Source organism: Mixophyes fleayi, chromosome 1 (assembly GCF_038048845.1).
Source record: "Mixophyes fleayi isolate aMixFle1 chromosome 1, aMixFle1.hap1, whole genome shotgun sequence".
In the NCBI taxonomy this organism is placed as follows: Eukaryota; Metazoa; Chordata; class Amphibia; order Anura; family Limnodynastidae; genus Mixophyes; species Mixophyes fleayi.
The window spans coordinates 433134690-433161219 of record NC_134402.1 but is presented as its reverse complement, the minus strand read 5'-3'; the positions used below and the strand labels follow the sequence as shown (position 1 = coordinate 433161219).

The 26530-nt window shown below is 43.1% G+C and overlaps 1 protein-coding gene across 1 annotated transcript in view; it reads left to right on the top strand.

Annotated features, from left to right (window-relative positions):
- SPEF2 (sperm flagellar 2) overlaps positions 1–26530 on the top strand; it is a 166341-nt gene that overhangs the window by 702 nt on the left and 139109 nt on the right. The window contains exons 2-4 of the mRNA XM_075184373.1: positions 16924–17026; positions 18355–18607; positions 24089–24259. Of these exons, the coding sequence (XP_075040474.1) occupies positions 16924–17026; positions 18355–18607; positions 24089–24259 (527 nt within the window). The remainder of the gene's footprint in view (positions 1–16923; positions 17027–18354; positions 18608–24088; positions 24260–26530) is intronic.

Genomic DNA, 26530 nt, shown 5'->3' with positions numbered 1-26530 from the left:
GTTTCCTCCCACACTCCAAAAACATACTCGTAGGTTAATTGACTGCTATCAAAATTGACCCTAGTCTTTCCCTCTCTGTCTGTGTCTGTGTGAGCATGTGTCTATATTAGGGAATTTAGACTGTAAGCTCCAATGGGGCAGGGACTGATGTGAATGAGTTCTCTGTACAGCGCTGCGGAATTAGTGGTGCTATATAAATTGATGATGATGATGATAGTCTACTCTGCAGACAATATCTTTGATTCTTTAAGGTCACTTACTGATGTGACATCTTATCTGTCATCTGACCTGTTCTTTTATAACTAGTCCCTCATTTGCCTCTAAATCACCAGCGCCTCTTTCCTTCCCTTTCCCCTTTTTAAGGGCTGGTATGTAGACTTTTATGGGTACATTATTTTACATACCGCTGTGTGTGAGTGTTAGGTTGTTTTGTCATTGGTAGTGATTTCTGGCGTTTATAGCTGCATAATTAAGCTGAGAACCTATTACTGGGTTGTTACTTGGTTTGAGTTGTCAGTTTGTTTTCACTTTGAACTACTTTTCAAAAGGTTATGTTTTTTCTCTCTTCTTAATGCACTATGATAGTAGTTCAGCCTGAAATGGCTGCATTGTTGTTTAGCAGTAGAATTGTTATACTGGATACAACCGCGATCCCTTTCATTCAAGTCAGCATTATCCTATGTGCTTAATTTTGTCATTTATGCAAAGAAAACATCCTGTGTGGAGAACATGCTGGATAATGTAGTTATCAAATTAAATGCCATAGGCATCTACATTATCTAGCATGCCAAACCACCTTACACACAGACAGACGGGCGAGGAGAACCTACTCCTGCTCTTGTGTGTGAGTCAGGCACACGGCTTGTCGAGGGTGGGCGTGGCTTCTGCCCCATATGTCACTACACCGCCACAGATGAGCCATTTTGTGGGAGGGAAAAGTGACTGCATGAACTAATAGCTTCTGTGTGGCCTGCACGGTTATACCCTGCGTACCCCGGTTGCATGTCCACCATCGGCTTGGCTTTCTGCAAAATTTGCATGCATAGCCTGAGGGGATCAGGAAGCGGCCATACTGGGGCCTCAGTTAGCTCTCATGGGCCCTGAACAGAAGAATAGAAAACTCTTAGAGCAGGCCTGGTCAACTTACAGCTCTCCAGGTGCTGTGAAACTACAAGTCCCAGAATGTCCTGCCAGCTATCGGATGGTTTTTCATGTAACACACAAATATCAACTTTAAATTTCAGTGTACAAATAAGCTATCCAGTATTTGTGTGCTACATGAAAAAACAGTCAGTATTTAACTTATGTGCAAAACAGAATACTAATTTGCACCCCTTGCATTGTACCATGGTTTTGTCCAGGAGACTGAAATAAGAAGTTTCTCAAGTTAAGATCCTGAATGAATCAGGCCCTAGATTCTGATTGGTTGCTATTGGCAACATATCCACTTTTTCAAACCCGCAGTAAATATACCCCTGGAAGTCAGTAGTCCTAGTTATAAAGGTTTTATTGACAAGTTATAATTTTTCAGTTATATATTATGCATGACATGGATCTGAGTAGTACAGAGCAATGGTTGTTCTCAAATTCAGGCCTTAGGGACCACTAACAGTGCATGCTTTCTATATCTCCTAGCTGGAGAAGAGGTTTATTCATTACCGAATGACATATTTTAAAAGATCCACAGGTGGTCCTAATTATTTCATCAGTGTTTCTATTAGGAGATCATGAGAGCATGCACTAGTGGTCTCTGAGGACTGGCTTTCAGGAACACTCTCAGAGAACGTCCCAAAACCTGACTGTCCAAGTGAGACCATGACAGCAAATGTAGCATTGTAGCAGTTAAAACCGTTTTTGAGGAGAGGTACATTATAATGTTATCCAAAAGTTAAATAGACAAATTATTATATATTGATATTTTAAATTAATTAATTAGTCCTTATCTTAGTAGCATGAGGGAAGAACAGACTGTCAAGCAAAATGTAGAATGACTGCAGAGATAAGTTCAGATTTATTTCTGTGTGGCGTTTGTATGTTCTCCCCGTATTTACGTGGGTTTCCTCCAGGTGCTCCGGTTTCCTCCCACACTACAAAAACATACTGGTAGGTTAATTGGCTACTATCAAAATTTACCCTAGTCTGTCTATGTGTGTGTGTCTGTGTCTGTGTGTGTGTGTGTATGTATGTTAGGGAATTTAGACTGTAAGCCCCAATGGGGCAGGGACTGATGTGAATGAGTTCTCTGTACAGCGCTGCGGAATCAGTGGCGCTATATAAATAAATGGTGATGATGATGATTTATATATTCAGATTTATATTATATTTATTTTTTGTTTAACATGTATAATATGTGGTGTTTTCACATTTTTATAGCCACACTTATGAACATGTTGTAGGTGCAAAACATTTTTATTCTTTTTGTAGCATTGTATTTAATTATTAATACATCGAATATAAAGAAATCTTTGCAAACAACAAAACTTAAGTAGAAACATGAACATTAAACTGAGCTTTAATAAAACAGTAGAGATGATTCTTATATACAAAGAAACATGAGGTTTTGGGTCTAGCCATTTGATGACTTGTTCTATGGAGGGCAGTGGGGGCTTCTTGGTCTGTAGACCTTACAGCCCGGTCTCCATCGTGGAGAAGGAACTGGCCTACAGCCCAGTGGCAGGCCGCTGACTGCACTGCTTATCTGTCATATTGTGACCCATCTGTTAGACACAAGAGCCTAAGCGCTGTAGCTGTAATTCGGGCATTCCGTCTGAAACCGAACACCATGTTAACACCACTTCGCATTCTGCTTAGCAGTCCTTTCTGAATTTAAATAATGTTACAATAATAGCGTAAACCACTACGCATTTCACCTGGCTGTCCGGCTTAGATCGAAAGACATTAATGACCCAGCTGTTAGTAGCATAGTGTGTTGTAGGACAGATGTGGGCAAGCCACATTCTGTTGGTCCCTGGGCAACTATGCCTTTGCCCCTGATTAAAGTAGCTCGGCTGCTTTCTCTGGGCTTGGGCAGGCGCCTTTTAGTGATGGGCTCCAGGAAAAATGTCCCTCTCTAGTATCTCCTTGTCACTTGTATAGTATTCATACTTGCCAACTTCTGCAAGTAGTGATCCGGGAGATGGAGGGGGAGGAGGGGGTCATGTGGGGGTGGGGCTCAACGAAACGCGTTATCTGGCCTCATCCCTAAACTAACAGCACATTTTTGGCCTATTACAGCAGGGGGTGGAGCCACGATGATGCATGAATCACATCCTAAGCCCCTCCCCTGCAACTTAATTTGTGAAGCCAACAGGAATCGGGAGGGAAGGTTGCCTTGCTCTCCTGGTAGGCCGGGAGGACTCCCAGAAGTTCGGGACTCTCCTGGACATTCCGGAAGAGTAGACAACTATGATAGTATTGAGATAGAGTTGATACCAATGTGTGAAAGTGGGCTCCATATTTGCTTACTTTTCATCCAAAGGGTAAGAGTGGGGAGCCAGATGACGTGATTCACAAGGGGGGTGAGGAGGAGAGTCAGGGCCATGATGATTAGAATTGCGTTATGTGGACCTACCTGGCAAGGTCTGATGATGCAGATCTTCTTCAGAAGATGATCGGGCGACATAAGGGAGGGTGACTTACTCTCCTGGGGTCCAGGAGAACTCCCTGAAATTCAGGAATCTCCTGGACGTTGTGGGAGTGTACACAAGTATGCTGGGATCACTTGCTAACCATCACTTTACTTTGTAAGCAAAATCCACAAGTTTTCAAAGTATAATTGACATTTCCACATAAAAAATGTATTTTGTATATCTGGCTGTAAACTGTTCTTTTCCCCAAATTACAATAGCAGAGGACATTTTTCAGAGAGAAAGATTGACGAATAAGAGATGCCACTAGTAGAAATAATATAATATTAGTTACCTTTGTATGTTTTATAGAATCAAAATAATGTTGAATCATGATTACTGGTTCATGTTAATGTTTGGCAGCTTCCATACATTTGCTGTAGTTACAGAGGTATTTTACCTTAGTAGACCTTGTGTACTTCCCCACTGGCTCTCCTGAGTGCACTTGGGAGTCACTTCCTGTACACCACAGCAAACATCAGTGCTGAATGATTGCCGGCGATGCTGGATGGGGACATATCTTATTTTGGACAAGGTCCAGGAGCCTGTTAATAGTGTGCAGAACATGTAAGGCACAAAACACAGTTATTGTTATTTTGTTATATTTAAGATCTAGAAACGAAACGATTGATACCATGTACTTTTTTTATTATCTGTCAGTCTAAAACCATGGCATTTTTTTAGGGAACAACAACCATTGTGTTTTTCTACAGATCAGTGCAGTTCTATATATATAAAATAAAGGTACCTTAGTCTGCTTTAGTTATAAGTTACTGTCACTTTTGCTCAGATCTTTATGTGTACTAGGACAGGGAAGCTTAGGAGGAGCAGATAAATAACTGTAAAGGAAACAGCAATTAAACCCACTATTGGAGATTTAGATTAATTTATCATATTCCCTCTTCCAAGAGTCACCTCCTTCCCTAATTATCAATAACAGTGTAATTTTCTCAGTCTCCCTGGCTCGCTGCCTCGATGTCACACTTGACTCTGCTTTATTCCCAACATCAAGTCTCTTCCAGTTCTGTTGTCTCCACCTTAAAAATATTGCCAGAATGTCAGAGTACATACACCCTTTTCTCACCAAAGATGCTACCAAAACTCTTAACCATTCTTTCATCATCTCCTGCCTTGACTACAGCAACCTCCTGCTTTCTTAGCATTCCCCTCACGAATCTATCGCCACTTTAATCCAAGACTTCTCTTGCGCTGCTTCCCACTTATGGAATTCCCTACCACACTCGATCAGACTTTCCCTCAGCCTTCATATCTTTAAACACTCTCTGAAAACCTTTTTAGAGCTTACTTGCACCCTTGCAACTGTTCCGTTCTCCACTCTCAGTCATGCTCACTTCTCTTGATTCAACTGCGCCCTCTTCCTCTTAGAATGTAAGCTCTCCAATGAGAAAGGCCCTCCATACTCTTTGTTTTCAGGTCTGCATTTATTTTGTCTACCTTGTGTGTACCTGTTTTATGTATGTCCAATTTTCCCTACTGTAGCCTCTATTATATTCACTGCCTTTACTCCTTTATATGCAAAGGGAGCATGGCACAGTTAATTGACAGAAGCTTTATCTCTCTTTTACAAAAAATGAAGACTGCAAAATGAATGGTGATATAACAACAACAGGTAAAAAGGAATTTCTCTTTCATCCAGTCTGGGGGACACTGCTTACCATGGGTTGTGGAGGGAGCTTGGGGAGTTGGCACCTAACTAGTTAAGTTTTAGTACTGCCGACAGACCCCTCCCCTCTACAATCCCCCTGGACTCTTCAGTTTTTTTTGCAGGTGCCCTGGAGTTGGGCAGTGTTTTTTTATCCTAGTATAATTTTAAAAGATTTTATTTCTTTTATTTCTTTTTTTTTTATTCTCTTTTACTTGTGACAGTGCTGGAGTGTGTTCTATGAGAGAGAACACACTCACAGCCAGCAGCGCAGGCATTCTCCTGTCAGATGGGAGCCAGAGGCTCTCACTGACAGGGAAACTTAAAAAAAGGGTGCCTAAACTGAGGAGTGACAAGGAGGTCTCATGGACCGCTGCACTCCTCCAGCCTCCCCGATAACCGGCGCTGCCATGACAGGCATAGAGTGCCGGTTATCGGCATTACAAGTAGCGGCGGCCATCTTGGATTTTCGGGCCAGCAGCGCTACGGAGAGAGGAGGAAGGGGGCTATACCACGGTTCCCCCCTCATGCATAGGAGAAGGGGGCCGGGTATGTCGCTGCGGAGACCTCTGTAAAGAGGTCTCCACTATCTGCCACGCTCCATTTTTTTCTTTTTTTCAAAAAAACGTTTTTGGAGCTATTGAAGGGGGGGGAGCTAATGCATAGCGCTCCCCCCTTCTTCCACAGAGAGATGGTATATCCCAGTCTTCTGGCGCCAAAGGAAGCCCGGGAAGAGAGAGCAGAGCTGAGGGAGCAGACACTGGACAAACTGCAGTGGACTTCTCTCCTTTATGGCCCTGGGCTAAGTATTGCCTTTAAACACACATATTGTTTATTTCTGTGAAAAAAAGTAGGCTTGTAAGGTTTACATTATAGTCTCCTACTTGCCTACAAACAATTGGTGTTTAATTATTACAAGTACAACTTTTATTATATAGATTAGTTGTTCTTGTTATAAAATCTGTTTTCCTGCATACATATCTCTCTCTATTCTCTCTGTTTACACAGCTAGATTAACCCTTTAATCTGTGTGATTGGTGTGCCTTCCTTTATAAGAATGACGGATAAGGGAAAGGGCCCTATTGCAAAATATTTCACTTGTTCAAAATGTCAAGTTAAATTACCGTGTGGGCAGGGGGACCCTAAATTGGCGCTCTGTTCTGCCTGTGATGCAGGGGCTTCCACTGTGCAGACTCATCAGTCCACAGCCCCACTGACGGAGGAGCCGGCCTGGGTGGCCTCCCTGACACAGTCGGTTTCCTCCTTAGCTCAGATGGTATTACAATCTAACCAATTGCTATCTAATATGGCTACTTCGGTGGCTACTAATAATAGTACTCAGCTGGGCCTCCCTGTTACCACAGGGTCCATTGGCACGTCTTTACCAGGACCTTCCTCTTCCTTTTCTGACCAAACCCCTATCCCCACAGAAGCGGCATGGTCTACAGCTTTCCTTAAAGGTTTAAATAAGCTTAACTTGTTGCTTGAGTCCCCAAACATCCCGTCCGCTAAAAGAAAGAGACCTAGATCGGATAACCCTATCATGGTACTTTCAGATTCTGAGGAATCTTATGAGGATGAGGGGGCAGTTTATTCAGATTCTGACCAAGTTCAGTCTTCGGAACAGGAGGATAGTTCTAAAAGCCAATTTGTTAATGATTTGGTTTTTGCAGTTAGACAGGCGTTGGACCTCCCAGAACCAGAGGATCCTACGCCTAGAGACAGAATTCTTTTTAAAAAGGCCAAAAGAAAGACTTGCCGTTTTCCCCCGTCTAGGGAACTCGTAGACATTGCAGAAGGAGCATGGAAACTACCTGAGAAGAGGTTCTCAGTTCCCAAAAGATTCTCCTCCATGTACCCCTTACAGGAGGAGGAAGTAAATGGTTGGGAAAGTATCCCAAAAGTAGATGTTCCCATAGCCCGTTTGGCTAAACACACCTTACTTCCAGCTCCTGGTTCAGCGTCCCTTCCGGATGCCAGTGACCGGAAGGTTGAATCCCAACTGAAATCTATTTTTGAGGCTGCAGGTTCGTCCTTTAGACCCACATTCGCTTCAGCTTGGGTTGCTAGAGCCATGGAAGTATGGGCAGACCAGCTGGCAGAGGCCTTACAGGGTTCTGAATTACTTCCCTTGGCCTTACATTTAAAAGAGGCATCGGGGTACATTTATGAGGCGGCACAAAATTCAGCAGCTGTCTCCTCCTCTATACAGGCTGCATCCATTTCAGCTAGAAGAACTCTATGGCTGAAATCCTGGGAAGGAGATGCGGAATCAAAAAAGTCTGTTGAAATCATTCCTTTTTCAGCAGCAGGTTTGTTCGGTCCGGAATTAGATACCTTGATATCCCAGGCAACTGGGGGCAAGAGTACTTCCTTGCCGGTTTTCCCAGGTAGAAGCAGGAAACCCAGGTTCAGCTCCTTCCGTCAGCCCTTTCGAGGATCCTCCTTGTCCAGGGGACAGTCTTTAAGGGGTAAACAGCCCAATGCCCGAGGCTCCTCCTCTAGAGGAAGATCCTCTTTTTCGGCCAGGCGCCAGGCCTCCAAGACTCAGGAGAAGCCTGCGTCCTGACGACCACTCGTTTCCCCGGGGGGAAACCCCAGTGGGAGGTCGTCTGTCTCTTTTTCTTCAACAGTGGACAGAGTCCTCCCAGGACTCCTGGATTCGGGGCATCATATCAAGGGGATACAGGATAGACCTGCTGGGTCCCAGACCCCATCGGTTCTTCATAACCCCCCTACCCTGAGATCCATTCAGAAGACAGGCAATACAGGATTGTGTCGCCTCTCTTCTCTCAGAAAGTTATCTGCAGGGTTCCAGAATTCCAAAAGGAACAGGGTTTTTATTCAAACCTGTTCCTTGTGAAGAAGCCGGACGGCTCCTTCCGACCCATTTTAAACTTAAAGAGCCTCAATGTGCACCTAAGAGTCGACAGTTTTCGGATGGAATCTCTGAGGTCGGTCATAAACGGTTTGGAGAAAGATCAATTTATGGCTTCCATAGACATAAAAGATGCATACCTCCACATTCCCATTTGGAAGGGCCATCAGTCCCTCCTCAGATTCACTGTAGGACCCTCCCATTATCAGTTTCGGGCCCTCCCCTTCGGCCTCTCCACAGCGCTGAGGGTTTTCACAAAAGTCATGTCGGTTATGGCAGCTCGTCTTCACCTTCTGGGCATCCAGGTCGTGCCTTATCTGGACGACCTGCTCTTCAAATCCTCCTCAGAGAGTTGTTTGGGTTATCACTTATCCGTTGCCTTGGTGGTTCTCAGGAGCCACGGATGGCTCATCAACTTGAAGAAATCACAGATGGTTCCGTGTCAGCGCATGGTTTTCTTGGGCCTCATCATGGACACCAGCCAGCAAAAGGTGTTCCTGCCTGTCGAAAAGGCCACCTCAATTCAGAGTATAACTTCCCAGGTCTTGTCCTCTCCCAGTCCCTCAATCCACTTGTGCATGCGGTTGCTGGGAAAGATGGTGGCCTCCTTCGAGACCATTCCCTTTGCTCGAGCCCACTCTCGCTGTTTTCAGTGGGATCTGTTAACAAAGTGGTCAGGATCCCATCTACGCCTGGATCTACAGAAGATCTCTCTATCCCCGAGGTCCAGAGAATCTCTCCAGTGGTGGCTGATTCAGGATCACTTGACAGTGGGCAGATCCTTCTCTCTGGGGGCGTGGGTCATAGCAACGACAGACGCCAGCCTGAAAGGTTGGGGGGCGGTAATCCTTCACCTCCGGCTTCAGGGCCTTTGGTCGGTTCAGGAATCATCCTTATCCATAAATGTGTTGGAACTGAAGGCTATATTCTTGGCCCTCAAAGGAGGACAATCCCTCCTCCAGGGCCACCCTGTCAGAATTCAGTCCGACAATGCCACGGCTGTGGCATATGTCAACAGACAGGGAGGAACCAAGAGTGCAGCGGCAATGAAAATTGCAGCCCAGATTTTGTCTTGGGCAGAACTTCATGTTCCGGCAATATTGGCTGTATTCATCCCAGGAATACACAATTGGGAAGCCGACTATCTCAGTCGCAACCAGATGATGCCGGGGGAGTGGTCTCTCCATCCGGAAGTCTTTCAGTCCCTAGTTCAGAGGTGGGGTCTTCCGGACATAGACCTCATGGCCTCCAGACACAACAGGAAGGTTTTCACGTTTTGCGCAAGGTCAAGAAACCCCTTAGCCGTGGCAGTGGACGTCATGACCATGCCATGGGAGTTCAGGATGGGATACTTATTTCCTCCCATCTCCATGCTTCCTCGCGTTCTCAGACGGGTCAGGCAGGGGGGTCTGCCAGTAATTCTGGTAGCTCCCTCATGGCCGCGCCGAGTCTGGTACGCAGACATAATCTCCATGGCAGAAGGACCCGGGGTTCGTCTACCATCTTGAGACGACCTTCTCCTTCAGGGTCCATTCCGACACCAGAATTTACCTCAGCTCAGTTTAACGGCATGGCTGTTGAAGCCAGCCTCTGGAGGGCTAGAGGTTTCTCCCCCAACGTGGTGAACACCCTGATGCGAGCTAGGAAGCCAGTTTCAGCTCGCATCTATCACAGGATTTGGAGAGCTTACATTAGATGGTGCGAAGGTAGGACTTGCCACTCATCCTCCTTTCGCCTCACTCGCTTGTTAGCTTTCCTTCAGGATGGCCTGGAGGCAGGTCTCAGGTTAGGTTCCCTAAAAGTCCAGGTATCGGCACTTTCGGTATTTTTCCATATGAAATTAGCCGATTTACCAGATATCAGGACTTTTCTCCAGGGAGTACTGCATATTCAGCCTCCCTATGTTCCGCCGACAGCACCATGGGATCTCAACCTGGTACTTGAAATGCTTAAAGGGCCTCCCTTTGAGCCCTTGCGTGTGACAGAATTAAAGTGGTTGACCTGGAAGGTCCTCTTTCTTTTAGCTATCGCTTCTGCTTGAAGAGTTTCGGAATTAGGAGCCTTGTCCTGTCGGGAACCATATTTGGTTTTCCACGAGGACAGAGCGGTCCTAAGAACCCTTCCTTCCTTCGTTCCGAAGTAAGTTTCGGCTTTTCACCTTAACCAAGAAATTGTAGTTCCGGCTTTTTCATCCTCTTCCCAATCTGATCACCAGACTATGGAAAAGTTAGATGTGGTTAGGGCTTTGCGCATCTATGTAAAAAGAACTTCTCAAATTAGACGTACAGATTCTTTGTTTGTTCTCTATGATGCTAATAAGAGAGGCTGGCCAGCCTCAAAACAGTCCATCGCTAGATGGATTACGGCAACCATTAGACATGCTTACATAAAGGCTAACCGTCCTGTGCCAGAGAGACTTTCGGCCCATTCCACCAGATCGGTAGGGGCGTCGTGGGCAGCGAGAAATGGGGCTTCTGCGGACCAGCTTTGCAGAGCGGCCACCTGGTCCTCTGTCCACACGTTTACAAAGTTTTACCAATTTAATGTTTTTGCATCTACGGATGCAGATTTCGCTCGTAATGCTTTGCGAGCGGGATTTTCAGAGTAGTCCCACCCTTAGGGGGCTGCTTTAGAACGTCCCCATGGTAAGCAGTGTCCCCCAGACTGGATGAAAGAGAAAAGAGGATTTATGTACTTACGTTAAATCCGTTTCTCTAATTCCGTCTGGGGGACACTGCGATCCCTCCCTTCTTCTGTTCTTCTGTGTGCTCTTGTTCGACTGGCCTTACTCCTAGGGCTTTTTAATAAACTGAAGAGTCCAGGGGGATTGTAGAGGGGAGGGGTCTGTCGGCAGTACTAAAACTTAACTAGTTAGGTGCCAACTCCCCAAGCTCCCTCCACAACCCATGGTAAGCAGTGTCCCCCAGACGGAATCAGAGAAACGGATTTAACGTAAGTACATAAATCCTCTTTTCAAATTATAGAAGTAGTTGACCAACCCAAGGAAGCACCATTATAAAGCCATTTAAGAAGGCATGAGTCTACCAATGAATTGAATTGTGCTAGAGGGTTGGAGCACCATTCTCCAACAAGAAATTTACTCTGATGCCTGGTAGATGTGTTGAATCCCTATCTCAGGATTTGTTCCAGAATATCCTATAAATTCTTGCTTGGGTCCAGATCTGGTGACTGTTAAGGCCATGACATATGGATAACCTCAGTATCATGTTTATCAATCCTTTGGGTAACCACATGTGCTCTGTGGATGGGTTCATGGTCATCTTGGAAGACACCCCTACCATCAGGAAAGAAAAGCTTAAATATAGGGTCACTTGGAAACATTAAGTAACAATTATAGTTGACCTTGCATTCTAAGGGAATGACTGTGCCTGGAAAATGTGCCCACAACACTTGGTAACCATCGGAAATTTTCACTGTCGGGAACAAGAACTTGTAGAGTTATTTAGGCGGGTGCCACACATCTACTCATATATTTGTTAAGAACATGGAGAAGGGTGATATATCTCCCATATAACCTTCATCCACTGCTCTGTAGTCTATTGCCCAATTTCTTTACACCACTGAACTTGTGCATTGTCAGGTGTGAAGAGCATTTTATGCATTTCAACCCAACTAAGATATCCTGTTCTGTAGAGTTCTTGTCTGTCTGTTTTTGTTGACACTAACTGATTACACGACAAGTTGAAACTTGCAGTCAGTTGATTTGCAGATGCTCACCTGTTTTGCTTTGTGCTTCATTTCAGGCACAGATATGACAATCCTGGGGCTTCTGTTACTTTTTGCTTTTGCTGATAATATATTTCCCTCAGATTTACATACTGACATCACATTGTTTGTTAAACGTTTGCAAGTTGAGCAATCTTAGTGACTAAAGCTCCTGACAAATGTGTCCTAAAGATCACTCCTCTTTTATAGTCAGAGGGCTAGATTTACTAAGCTGCGGGTTTGAAAAAGTGGGGATGTTGCCTATAGCAACCAATCAGATTCTACCTGTCATTTTGTAGAAGGTACTAAATAAATGAAAGCTAGAATCTGATTGGTTGCTATAGGCAACATCCCCACTTTTTCAAACCCGCAGCTTAGTAAATCTAGCCCAGAGTCTCCCCCTGCAGCCATGCTAGTGATTTACATGCATATAAAGATATAGGCCTCAGAATCAGGACTTTTCCATCTATTATAAGATTTCATGAATGAAAATCCACCTAATTTAAAGTATGAGTTGTCTCGGTGCTTGGATTATTACCTGGAGCACCATTTTGGTAACACTACACAAATTTAGGAGCAGCACGGTGGCGTAGTGGTTAGCACTTCTACCTTACAGCACTGGGGTCATGAGTTCAATTCCCGACCATGGCCTTATCTATGTGGAGTTTGTATGTTCTCTCAGTGTTTGCATGGGTTTCCTCCGGGTGCTCCGGTTTCCTCCCACAATACAAAAAAACATACTAGTAGGTTAATTGGCCGCTAACAAATTGACCCTAGTCTGTCTGTGTGTGTGTTAGGGAATTTAGACTGTAATTCCCAATGGGGCAGGGACTGATGGGAGTGAGTTCTCTGTATGAATTTTAGGGAGATGATGGATGGGTACTATTGCAGACTGACATAGTCAGGAGAGCCGTTAAATAAGGATTCAGTAATCACCATCTTGGAAGGGCTGTGATAGTTGTACTCAGAATCACCAGTTGCTTCACTTTGAACTGCAGCGCCAGCCTGGGCAACAGTAACTATCGCCCAGATTTGCCAAGAATTGATAACTAGACACTTTAGGTAAAACATTTTACAAACCCAGATCTTCATAATGGAAATGCTAACTCTGCCTATTTTTAAAGCAATGTGTACAAAGGAAAATGTGGCTGAAAAGGTCAGCTGTACTATATATTGCTTTTAACGAGAGAGCTTAATTGATCTTAAGTGACTAGAAAAGTGGAATCGAATTTTACAAAAATGTGGCAGCATACAGTAAACAACATCTAAATGATGATAAAGTGGCGCTGTTTGGATATTTAAGCATACCACGAAAGTATCATATTTTTGCCTCTCTCTTTCAAAATAGTCCTTCTCTTGGGTCTAATTAATACATTTATATCCATAATCCTCCGCCCCCCATTTGCTCCACCAAAGTGTTAGTCTGGATCTTAAATGTAGACAAAACAAAAAAAAAAAAACCAGTTGTCAGTGCTTATCCTTAACGCTGCATATCTGTGTGTATCTAGCAAAATGAAAACATGAGGTATTAGTTCATATTTTGATCAAAACATTTAAGCCTGCATCCCAGCATCAAGGGCAACCCAGTGTAGATTAGCATCCAACTTGTATACTTATATATATTTATTGTGTAAGTGTCCTGCTTTGATCATTTCTGAAAGTCAGCTGAGGTGTGCATGTGTCTGTATAAACAAGAAACAGTGCATCTCTTAGGGACAACGCTTAATTTGGCCAAAGATGTCACTACCATAGTAGCAGAGAGTTTATCTGCTAAGGGGTCTGCGTAAAGGGAGAAGGGGGTGCCTCCCCTGCCAGAGCCCAATGTGTATTTGCATACATCCAAATGTTAGCTTCCTGGGTATTGGGACAAGGGGCGTGAAGCATAATTGAATTGGCCTGTACACCCCAGGCAGTTGCGCATGGTGAGTCTTCCAACTTCCAGGGAATCTGTACAACAGTGCCAACTATCAGGACTGCAGGACAGGCAATTTGGACCTGAGCCATCTAAAGCAGGACAGTTGGGCAATATGTATATGTGTGTTTGTCCATTTGGGCAATGCACTGGGGACCTTACAAAATATTGCTAGATCCACAAATGTCTAGCTCCTAATGCTTCTGAAGAAAATCAAGCAGCAAGTGTAGGGGGGGCGCGGCGATGTGGTTGGCGGGGTCATCACACAAATTGTATTGAAACATGTCATCAAGCCCCCACGCTGCCCACTTTGGCTAGGTGGGTGCTTGATAACCCGACCTGGGAGGGTGGGCTTCTCTCCTGGAAGTCTATGTATAGACTTCTGTATATAATGTTTATAAATGTGGAGTTCTGATGTCATTTCTTATAAACAATGCGTTCAGATGTCATCACTTAAAGGTTCATTAGGACAACCTTTGTATTACAAGGTATAATGCACCTCCACTATAAATTATTATGGATATTGGAAGGTCTGTGGCCTGGTGCTGTTTTATGGTCACAACACTTGTCAGTGACTTTGAATATCCTTATAATTTACAGTATATTACCATTTTCTTTGAGGGAGATCATCATTGCAGCTCATAGTATGTAAATATTGATACTGTACTGCTGTAGTCATTGAAAACACAATTACATGGCTCCCAACCTAATCTGTGAAGCAAGTCATAGAAAATCTGTTATTTCCTGAGACGGTCTTATTTCTCATAGACTAGTTCTGTATGTGATCTTCAAACACATTGTCCTATTCTGTGTTTCACCTTCAGCAAACAAACAAGAACAAGTGGGAGTTGAAAAGGAAAACAAACACTTGTGTCCCTATAGAATTGACTTCACATGCTTGTACTGCTGATAGCTGCTGTGGTACAGGGAGGGAGGAACTGTTCTGTGCTTCTGTATTCTATTCTGTATCATCTATTTAACCCCTTACTGAAGCAAGTTGTTTTATGTTTTAATCCGTAGCTTCCCATCTGAAGAACTGGGGTCAGGCGTAGACCTCAAAATCGAATCCAAATGTATTCCCTGACAACCACCATAATCTCTGCTTATGACATCAATATTATTTTTAAATATTATTCAGCCCATGAGCAGATATATACACCAATCAGCCACAACATTAAAACCACCTGCCTAATATTGGGTGTGTGTACCTCGTGCGGCCAATACAGCTCTGACCCACTGAGGCATGGACTCTACAAGACCTCTGAAGGTGTCCTGTGGGGTCTGACACTAAGACGTTAGCAGCAGACCCTTTCAGTCCTGTAAGTTGCTGGCTTTGTTTTTCAGCACATGCTCGATTAGACAGAGATCTGGGGAATTTGGGGGCCAAGTCAACACGTTAAACTCTTTGTCCTGTTCCTCAAACCATTCCTGAAGACTTTTTGCAGTGTGGCAGGGCGCACTGAAAGATCCCACTGTCATCAGGGAATACCGTTGCCATGAGGGGATGTACTTGCTCTGCACCAATGTTTAGGGAGGTGGTACGCGTCAAAGTAGCATCCACATGAATGCCAGGACCCAAGGTTTCCTAGCAGAACATTGCCCAGAGCATCACACTGCCCCCATCGCCCTGCCTTCTTCCCATAGTGCATGCTGGTGGGATTTCTTCCCCAGGTAAACAGCTCACATGCACTCAGCCATTCACATGATGTAAAGAAAACATGATTCATCAGACCAGGCCACCTTCTTCCATTGCTCCACGGTCCAGTTCTGGTGCTTATGTGGCCATTGTAAGTGCTTTCGGCAATGGACAGTGGTCAGCATGGGCACTCTGACCAGTCTGCGGTTACGCAGACCTTTACGCAGCAAGCTGTGAAACACTGTGTGTTCTGACACCTTTCTATCATAAGCAGCTTTTTTTCAGCAATTTGTACTATAGTAGCTGTTCTATGGGATTGGATGAGATGGGCTAGTCTTCGCTCTCCATGTGCATCAGTGAGCTTTGGGCGCCCATGACCCTGTTGCCGGTTCAACAGTTATCCTTCCTTGTACCACTTTTGGTACTCACTAACCACTGCACACTAGGACCACCCCACAAGACCTGTCGTTTTGGAGATGCTCAGACCCAGTCGTCCAGCCATCACAATTTGGCCTTTGTCAAAGTGGTTCAAATCCTTACACTTGCCCATTTTTGCTGCTTCCAACACATCAACTTCAAGAACTGACTGTTCACTTGCTGCCTAATATATCCCACCCCTTGACAGGGGCCATTGTAAGGAGATAATGAATGTACTTTACTTCACTTGTCAGTGGTTTTAATGTTGCTGCTGATTGGTATGTGAAGCCCTATTCATGTACAATAAATACCTGGACAGCACTGGTTTAATTATTCATTCTGCTACCTTAGGGTCGTGTCCCTCAAGCAATATTTTTCTGTAAATTGTATATCGGTGACCAAGCATTTGTCCTCTACTGAAGCCAGCACATTGCAGAAAGAGGTTTTGTAAATATATTATTCTTTACTAATTGATTAATTTAATTAAAAATATGTCTACTCTGTCAGTGGTATCCCTGTGGACGTTTGCACAATAAGCTAGAAATGACGGATTCAGAGTTTTTGCATCTAGAAAATTATTTGTTTCAGTTTTCAAAATGGCAGTCTCCACTGTGTGTAAAGTACACATTCCCTTTAGCTCTTCTCACATACACTTTTCACATTTCCTTTTGGTGCATTCTGAACTCTAATAAAGCACTTACGTGGAACGAGTCTTTATAACTCTATATAAGACTTGCACATCCTCATCTGTATAAAGAGGTTGTCTGCACCAATTAAGTTTTTAAATTCAGGATTGTTGGGAAGAATTAAAATGAAAACCATTTGATTAATACTGGTTAAGGAAGGAATATCCCCCATATTTTAGTGAACAAATGGCCAAAGTAAAATTCAGCCACAAGTTGTCCACACATCCATTTATGGAAACAAATATTATTCATGAACTCCTTCTCATCACAATTGTCCTAAGAGAATATTTCTGTGACCAGAATACAATGATGTGTCACTGTGAAAACATATATTCCTGTGTTGTGTTTTCTCAATACTTTATTTTTGTTTTGTTTCCAGAACCAAAGAGTTTTGCCAAGGAATTTGCCACAGGATATCTTATTGGGGAAGTGTTATACAAATATCAACTACAAGATGACTTTGACCAGTTTTCACAAAGCAGGTCAGCATTATGTATTCTGATTTATCTTGACTTACTACCCATCTTTCACTATGTAGTACTGTTAAAAGATTACCATGACTACCATTGTATCTCCCATTCACCTTCTGTTCACCTCTCCTTGATTTTTTGTAAAAAAAAACCCAAAACCTATTAATCTTCACTCTTTCATCACCTCCACGACTGACATTTTCTACACCCTTGTTTCAAATACTCTTCTATTCCTGTACAGATTCTCCTTCACCTTCTCCTCACCCTCATCATTACTCATCCATTCTCTCTACCACTGTTCCTTACTAATCCTCTCCTTCACTAAGACTCTACGCCTGAACTTCTTTCTTCTTCCTCTCAGATTCTTCTTTACCCTCATCACCATTCATTCATTCTCTCTACCACTGAGACTTACCTATGTTCCTCCTCTACCATTCTCCTTCACCCTCAGCTCTACATTCATCCTCTCCATCACTGATATTATCCTAATCTTTCTTCTCAACACCTCTCTCTTTTCTCTCAATTGTTGTATCATATCCTCCCCCCTCAGCTCCACACACATTCTTTCCATCACTGAGACTTACTTAATGTTTGTTCTCGGCTCCTCTCCTCCTCACACATTCTCCTTCACCCTCTCCTCACTCTCAACTTCCCTCACTCATTCTCACCACTGCTGAGACTCCTCACCAATCCTCTCAACTCCTCTCCTCTGGTATAGCATATAAATATTGAAAGGAGTAAACAGAAATATGGGAAAGAAGGCTGTGAGAGTTGGAGATCCCCTGGATCATCTCTGGTCCATAAAGGACAAACACGTATCTGGTCTCTTTAGATCTCATGGATCTTTTTCTCTAGTATTATGATTGCTTATTAATAAGGTGCCACAAAATTCTGCAGCATCGTACAGTGGGGAAATAGAGCATAGGACAAAGTTATAGAGGACCAACAGGCAAAATACAAAGCAAGCAAAGGCAAAATACAAGACATTCAGTAGCATACAAGCAAGAATTCCAATAAAGTATAATTCTGTACATATGATGTAATTGGTAAGGGAATTAACAAACAGTTGTCATACAGAACATGTAGGGGGTATGATACAAAGATGCAAAGGGTGGACAATGTGGGAATGACCAAGAAAACATGAGAGGACCCTGCTACAGTCTATTGCTTACACTTCCTTACAATCTGATGCAATCTACTAGGGACACTTTATTAACCTTCACTCACCCTTATGTGTCAACTTCCATCTGCTTTGACCACGTACTGCGTCCCTATCTGTCTAACCCATCCACGAATATTGCTTGAATGTCATCTCTTACTATATTTATATTCATGTATAGGATGTCCAACTCCAAACTTAATAACTTTACTCGAGTGGAGCCGACCCTACAACTCTTGGGTATCCCATTTGACCAGAATCTGGCCCAGAATATTATGTGTGAGCAGCACGGAGCGGCGACTAGACTGCTGTATCAGTTATACATCGCACTGCAGAAGAAGAAGAAATCGGGACTGACTGGAGTAGCTCTGGAGACATTACGAGCAGCCGCCCCTGCAAAGCTGCAAAGCATCGGAACCGAAATCTATAGAGACGTGAGTAGCCAAAGTGTTTTCTTATGGAATATTGGGATTATTTGCTTTTTCCTTCCTTACTATTATGGCATTTTCTCCAATTTCATCTGGCAGTAAATATTTACTTTCTAACTCTGCTGTGATACCATGGATCTCCATAGGTTGGTTGGAGTTTGGGTTGTATTATTCAAGAGGGGTCTGATTCATGAGTGTTATTATCTGCGTTTTTTTGCTTATCTTAAGCAAATCCACTTTGTGCATGCCCAGAAAAGGGAGATAAGAAGCAAAATCCACTGCGTAAATAAATCATTTTTTAAGTTAAGATGAAAATCCATCTTGACTTCACTCTTATCTCCCTGTTTCTTCTTAAAATAAGCATCTTAACTTTTGCACAAGATAAGATCACTAATGAATCAGGCCCGAGATGAGGAAATATTCAAGGGATGTTGCACAATAAGACTTGGGATTCATATCTTAGACCAGGCATTACTTGCAGTAGTGATTCCTCAAGCTCATGGCCTGGTTATCCAATAGGCTAACTAGACTGCAGCCTAGGGCGCAAGGCTTTTAGGAGGGTCCAAGATATTTGGAGGTGCAAAATTGTGACAGATGTATAAACTCAAATTCAATTCAACTAAAGAATTTTAAATTAAGGACAAGTTAGTTTTTACCCTTAGCTTGACGTGTGGAATGCCAGGGGGCGCAACGAGCATATTAGCCAAGGGCGACCAGGACCCTTAATCAGGCCCTGCACAAGCTTTATAAGCCAGCAAGTAAAATGTAGACATATCATACAGTGATTGTCTGGTACATGTAAGGAATTTGAGTAAAAGTGATGCTTTTGTAATAGAACTGTAAATTTGTAATTTTGTCCTTGTAATAGGACTTATTTTATTATTACGACATAACTATTTGAAATAATTAGTAGTGTTTTACTTTTACTGCAGCGACAAAGCAATAGCTACAAAAGAATATGGCAACCTACATAAACAAATACAATTGAAAATATAAAGTATTAGCTTGTATTTATGTAGTGATTATTATTAACGTTTATTTGTAAAGCACCAGCATATTCTGCAGAACTTTACAATAACAAACACAGTTATAAAACAAGGGTACCAGCAGACCAAAAAGTAAGAGGGCCCTGCTGGCAAGCTTACAATCTATAGGACTATAGGATAGGATAAGTATCAAAGTTTATTAGTTCAGCCACTGCCATGGCATGAGTGGTTAGTGATGTAGTAATCATGTAGAGGATAAGGTAGTGGTGCAGGAATATGATAGGTCCCCAGCAGTGGTGAGGTTTTAGGAAACACTTTAATGTTTAAAGGTTACAGGAAAGGGATGAATTCCACAGAGTGGCCCTCAGTCATTAAAGAGAGCAAGGCAAAAAATGGAGTAAATGTGATCCTGGACAAACCATATTACAATGCAAGGGGTGCAAATTAGTTTATTATTTTGCACATAAGGAAAATACTGGCTGTTTTGTCATGTAGCACACAAATGCTAGATAGCTTTATTTTTACACTGAAATTTAAAGTTGATCTAGGACATGCCCTATCCCCAACTATAAATCTGTCCCCACATTTTAAATTTACCTCCCCCTCCAATGCAACATGGTTTTGCCCAGGTGTAGAGTTACTCCTTTTTTATGCTTTACTTTCCTTAATGACTCAGGCCCACTGGGTGCAGCCCATAAAACCATGAATTGGAGCAGGTAATGAGTGTGGGCTAGAGGAGTAGAGTCACTTAGTAGGTGTAACACTTCAATGCAGAAATCACAGCTGAGGAGCCAGGAATATGGTGAAACACACAATGAAGACATCCCAGGGAACGGGTGAGCCAGGAGCACAGCAGGGAACATCACCAGGGCCGCCGAGAGGGGGGGGGAGCGGGTACTGATTACCCGGGCCCGGGCATGCCAGGGGGCCCGGCCCGGGGCCTCACTGTTCAGGTTTTTTTTTTGCTTTTTTTGTTTTTTTAATCTTACTTTTTTTCCTTTTTTTTTTTTTGCGTGTGGGGGCGGTGGCGGTATAGGGGGGGGTGGTGTGCCGCGGTTCGGGGCTCCGCCCCTTCGTTGGTGGGGGGGGGGAGCAGCGTTGTAAAAAAGTAAAAAAATAAAATAAAAAGATACTTACAAAATAGCGGCGCCGGCGGCCCCTCCTCCTTCCTCTCTGCTTTGTTTACACTGACTGCCGGGCGTGACGTCATCAAGTCACCCCCGGCAGTCAGTGAGGAGCAGGGCAGACAGGACCAAGACAGAAGACAGAAGACAGAAGACAGAAGACAGAAGACAGAAGACAGAAGACAGAAGACAGAAGAAAGAAGACAGAAGACAGAAGACAAAAGAGAAGAGAAGAAAACAGCTAATACTAATGTAAGTAAAAAAAAAAAAAAAAAAAAAGGCACAGTGTGAGGAACAACGGTGGGGGGAGAGAGAGGCACAATATTCAGAAAAAGAGGGGTACAGAGAGGCACAGTATTGAGAAAAAGAGGGGTACAGAGAGGCACAGTATTGAGAAAAAGAGGGGTACAGAGAGGCACAGTATTGAGAAAAAGAGGGGTACAGAGAGGCACAGCATTGAGAAAAAGAGGGGTACAGAGAGGCACAGCATTGATAAAAAGAGGGGTACAGAGAGGCACAGTATTGAGAAAAAGAGGGGTACAGAGAGGCACAGTATTGAGAAAAAGAGGGGTACAGAGAGGCACAGTATTGAGAAAAAGAGGGGTACAGAGAGGCACAGTATTGAGAAAAAGAGGGGTACAGAGAGGCACAGTATTGAGAAAAAGAGGGGTACAGAGAGGCACAGTATTGAGAAAAAGAGGGGTACAGAGAGGCACAGCATTGAGAAAAAGAGGGGTACAGAGAGGCACAGCATTGATAAAAAGAGGGGTACAGAGAGGCACAGTATTGAGAAAAAGAGGGGTACAGAGAGGCACAGTATTGAGAAAAAGAGGGGTACAGAGAGGCACAGTATTGAGAAAAAGAGGGGTACAGAGAGGCACACCATGAGGAAAAAGGGGGAGAGAGAGGCACAGTATGAAGGAAAAAAGGGGGGCAGCAGAAAGGCACAGAGTGATGGAGAGGGGGAACAAGATGGCACAGTGATGGAGAGCGGGGGGGGGGGGGGGCAGGATGGCACAGTGATGAAGTGGGGAGGCAGGATGGAACAGTGATGGAGTGGGGGGGGGTAGGAGGGCACAGTGATGGAGAACGGGGGCAGCATGGCACAGTGATGAAAGAGTTTAAGATGGGGTGGTTTGGGGGCTATTGAATGTGGGGGACAATGAGGTCTCTTTATTAAATGTGCCTATGAATTATTTAATGTCAGTGATGGTTGCGGTAAATAGGTATATTTCTGAAATGTAAATACTATTAATTTATTGCTGGGGCTGTTTGTAGGGAGGGAAATAGTATTCTCATTTAATAAATAAACCTATTATTTTAATATTGGGGCTGGAGGAAGGCCTAATTGTTAATCGTGGGTGCTATTGATTTAACGCTGGTGCTGGCTGTAATTTTCTAAAAGTACCCATTTTTTTTCCAACATTCCAGGTTCCTGCCAAGCCGCAGATAAGGAAACCTGCAGCCACAGTTGGTGAAAGTGAGAAGAACAGGTAGGAGAGAGCAGGAGCGTGTGAGAAATGTTGTGATTCTAGTGGGACAATCCCAATTTTTGGTGACACAGCAATGCAAGTTTTTTTTCTGTAAGAGGGTTTCCTGGGCACGCCAAGTGATTCATAGCCATGCCCCCAATTGTACGACCACACCCACATGTGTGTATGGTCGTACAATTGTGGTTGTGGGCGTACAAATTTTTAGTGGCGCAAAAAAATTTTGGGGTGTTTTTTTTTTTTTTTTAGCCGCACCAAAATATGTTGGTGCCGAAAATGTAGTGGCAGCACAAAATTTTTTTCATTCTCAGCTTTAAGGGGGGCCCCATGAAGTTGTTGTACCGGGGCCCTGAATTCCTCTTGGCAGCCCTGAACATCACACCAACAACAATGACCAGCAACAGGAGAGGATGAGAGGCAGATATAAGTCGGAAACACCCAGGTGCAAGAGATATTTAGTGAGACAGGAAAAGGCACAATAGCAGCACCTCTGGTGAACAGAGGTATTGGCAGATAACATAATAGAACAAGTCCATGGTCCTGGAGGCAGGAGCTATCAATAATAAGCAGCATGTGGTGCAGAGGGCTGCACGCAGATCCTGACAGTGGGCAAACAAAGAAAATCCAAATCCGGACAGGAAAAAGAAGTTACAACACTGTACTGTGCTATGTATTTGTTACGTAGAAAATGCAAAACGTTTGTAAAATAAGTTAAGGAATGATGTCATAGATTCTGTGGAGGATCTTAGTTCAGTTAATTTTGTAGAGCCGCATCAGACTGCCCCTGCACTACAATGTTAGTGTAGCCGTCACCTATACACAGGCAGCCATTGTGTGAGCCGAACAATTATTCAGTCTATCAATTTACTAAAAACTAATAACATCTAATGACACCAGTTCCTAGGTAACTGATAGGCTGCATTCTCAGGAAATTTAGTTCAGCCTATGCAATCACAGCCTTTATAATTGGTTGGTGACACTTTAACAGGGTAGATCGACTGCTGTAGCTCACTGATGACTGCAGACGTGCGCCATAGATGCGTCATGCTTCCATGCTTTTATGGGAAGCGCATTGCTCTCCACATCAGCAGGCCGGCACTGAAGGAACATTTATGCTTTGTATATATCTTGATGGGAGAAGCTGGTCGGACAACGACGTCCATTTCTAAACTCTCGATGCACTCATGAGCCCTGCATTGCACTTATTACATGCAGAAGGAGATTTCAGATTGCAGGATGAGGTATGAGCATCAATGGGGGAAGAATTTGTGTAGGGTGGCATCACTAGTTTAATGGGGTGCCATATAGACTTCATTTCCTTCAAACAAATGTCCTGCTTTTTATGGGTACTCTGAAGAGCGGAGTCATCAAATACTTTCACTGGGGTCAGCCAGGTGCATTTTGTATAAGGAAAATACATTTCTGTTTGCACAGATACCAATGTAATAAACACTGTAATATGTGATACATGAAATAAAGATCCTCGCATTCTCTTCGATCATATAAATTAGAATCAACTATCCCATATTTAACAATAAAAGGAAAAGTTGAGCTTTATGAAGGAATGGTTCTAGTGATAGTAGGAAGGACTTTAAGTCATATTTTAACATTTTCCACAATGTGTAATTTTATTTCAACTCAAAACCCTGCAAATGGTCCCACACACTTCCAAAGAGGAAGAGTGTCTGCGCCTATGTATCTGGATGGCGAGCAAATAGGGGTATTTGCACAAAATGTAATGCGCTGTGTTCCCAAATCTGGCAGTTATTAAATGACCCATGTTGTATTACCAGTGTATTACCAGTGGCAGCTCCATTATTGTTCTCATTTGAAACCTGTTGAACCAAATTGTTTAAAATACACATTTTTTTCTTTGAATTTTTCTAGAGGTTAAAAGCAATGGTCCCACGCCAGAACTATATCAATTTGCAGCAGGTGACAGAACAGTTTGATATGAAAGCCAAAGAGATGGATGAAAAGCTTGCCCAAATCCACAATGACGAACTAAAGAAAATCCAAATGATACAAGAGGAATTAAGACTACAGGATATTGAAAAGGTACATGTAGTGAACAGAGAGGAATTACAGTTATAAGGATTAACCAATAACATAATTGTGGGGAATAAGGCCTAATCATAACTGTATTGTAAATATATATTATATATTAAAAGATATCAGCAACACTTTCAGGGAAAGCTGAGCAGCTTCAAAGGCCCCTGGGGTGAACTGCATCCTGACATAGGAGAGTTTTCTGACGCATAACGAGACTTTGGATAGACGGGAGGGAGCCATTCACAGCTTGTGGTCTTACACAAGGAGACCGCGTGATGACTTGCTGTATCTTATGTAGACAAAAGCAACACATGAAGGCTCTCTATGCAGTTATATAGAAATATGAACTTCCAAGAAAAAGCCTTCATATTTTATATTTTGGGAAATCCGTGTGGCACTCCATACTGAGGGGCATAAACCACACCAGGGTTGTGAATTACAGGTACTAGCGGTACCAGGGAACATAAATGTGCGGGACAATATGACCAATTTATTGACGGGGGAGTTATGTTTCTGGGATATATCTGAGAAAAGTTAAGACAGGTCAAAACTTAGGAATAGATTTCAACAAACCCTAGGTAACACCCAAGGGAGATTTCAGCCCCCACATTAGCATCCACACTGCCCCTGTGAATCCCGTCCCATTTGATTTTGCTTAAAAACTTGTGTTGTGAAGGGACAAACTGTCAATCTTTTGGGAAATCAATCATCATTGATAAGCTGTCCATCTTCAAGCCAATTTCCCTTTGGCGCAGAATATACCATTTATCTGTAAGTTATACGCTAAATTATTTTTTTTTATTTTAAACTGTTTTGCTTGTGGATGTATGTCAATTGTTTATTGTCTTTATAACCTGTAAGCATTGTACTTTTTGTATATTAAATCAAAAATTAATAAGTAATGTCCTTATTGCTCTAAACAAATTCACTGCCTGTTTCGAAGAGATAGATTGCTTGACCATGCTAAACCTTTAAATACTGAGGGGTGAATTGTGAATACATCTGTATACCAAGCCGAGTGTGTGCCTACAAGTACATTTGTGTCATAGAGTCTTGAGGGGTTAAATGTTAACCCTTTGATTGCTGGTGTGTGCCTTGCTAAACTGTGTGTAGCAAGGAGTGCTCATTGTGTGCCAGTGTGAGGCCGTATATTGGGGTACTATTGCCCTTATTCAATAGCTTGTGGCAAAACCAAAGTGGGTGTGGTTGTGTGAGCGCTGTTCGGGGGCGATTCAGCAAATCTGTAACCTGTGCGATAGGTGAGAGGAAGATTGAGTGCTGGAATTGTATGTAACCCCATACAGTAAACACTTCTAAGTCATGAGTGCACAGAGTGTGGGTTGTGACTGGTAAAGGCAGTTAGGAGAGATTTCCTGATGAAATAGAGGAGATATATTGTTTGACTGTGTGAATATATGATAAGATATTAAATCAGGGAATAGCTAGAGGGGGCTATTAGTGACAGTACACTATATTAGAGGGATGGTGGACATGGGTACAGGATTTTTTCCAGGCTGCACCCACTTTGTGGAATTTCCTCCCACGCACAGTAAGACTTTCCTCTAGTCTTCAAACCTTCAAGCGTTCACTGTAAACCCACCTCTTCAGACAAGGTTATGATATTCCTCAACCACCATCTTAATTTCCCTAGATTACCCTATCACCACCCTCTACACTGCTAACGCAAGACAACAACCCTCTGACCAGCATTGCCACACACACAGCCCACTCAATACTTTTACCTTTGCATTCTAGCTGGTCCATTGTGCAATATGATGTAGCACATGTCCTTGTGTTTCAAACTCCCATTGTCCTATAGATTGTAAGCTTGCGAGCAGGGTTCTCTTACCTCTCTGTCTGTATGTATTACCCAGTATTGTCTTATTAATGTTTGTTCCCAATTGTAAAGCGCTACGAAATTTGCTGGCGCTATATAAATAAATGATGGTGATGATGATAGTTAAGGTGAACCATATATAGTATTCAGAAGTGTAATCTGTTGTATGCTGAAATACAGCCTAAGCTCCACCTCTGTTGTATGGTAAATTACAGCATAAACTCTACAGGAATTGTATGATGGAGTATAGTAAAGTCTCTACTCCACTTGTACGCTGAACAACTGTATAAGCTGTACAGATATTGTATGCTGTAAATTCAGGATAAACTCTACCACTGTTGTAGGTTAAAGTACAAGTATAAGCTCTACAAGAGCCTCTGTATATAATGAATTACAGTATAAGCTCTACAGGTATTGCATGTATAAGTGCTGCATGGTGT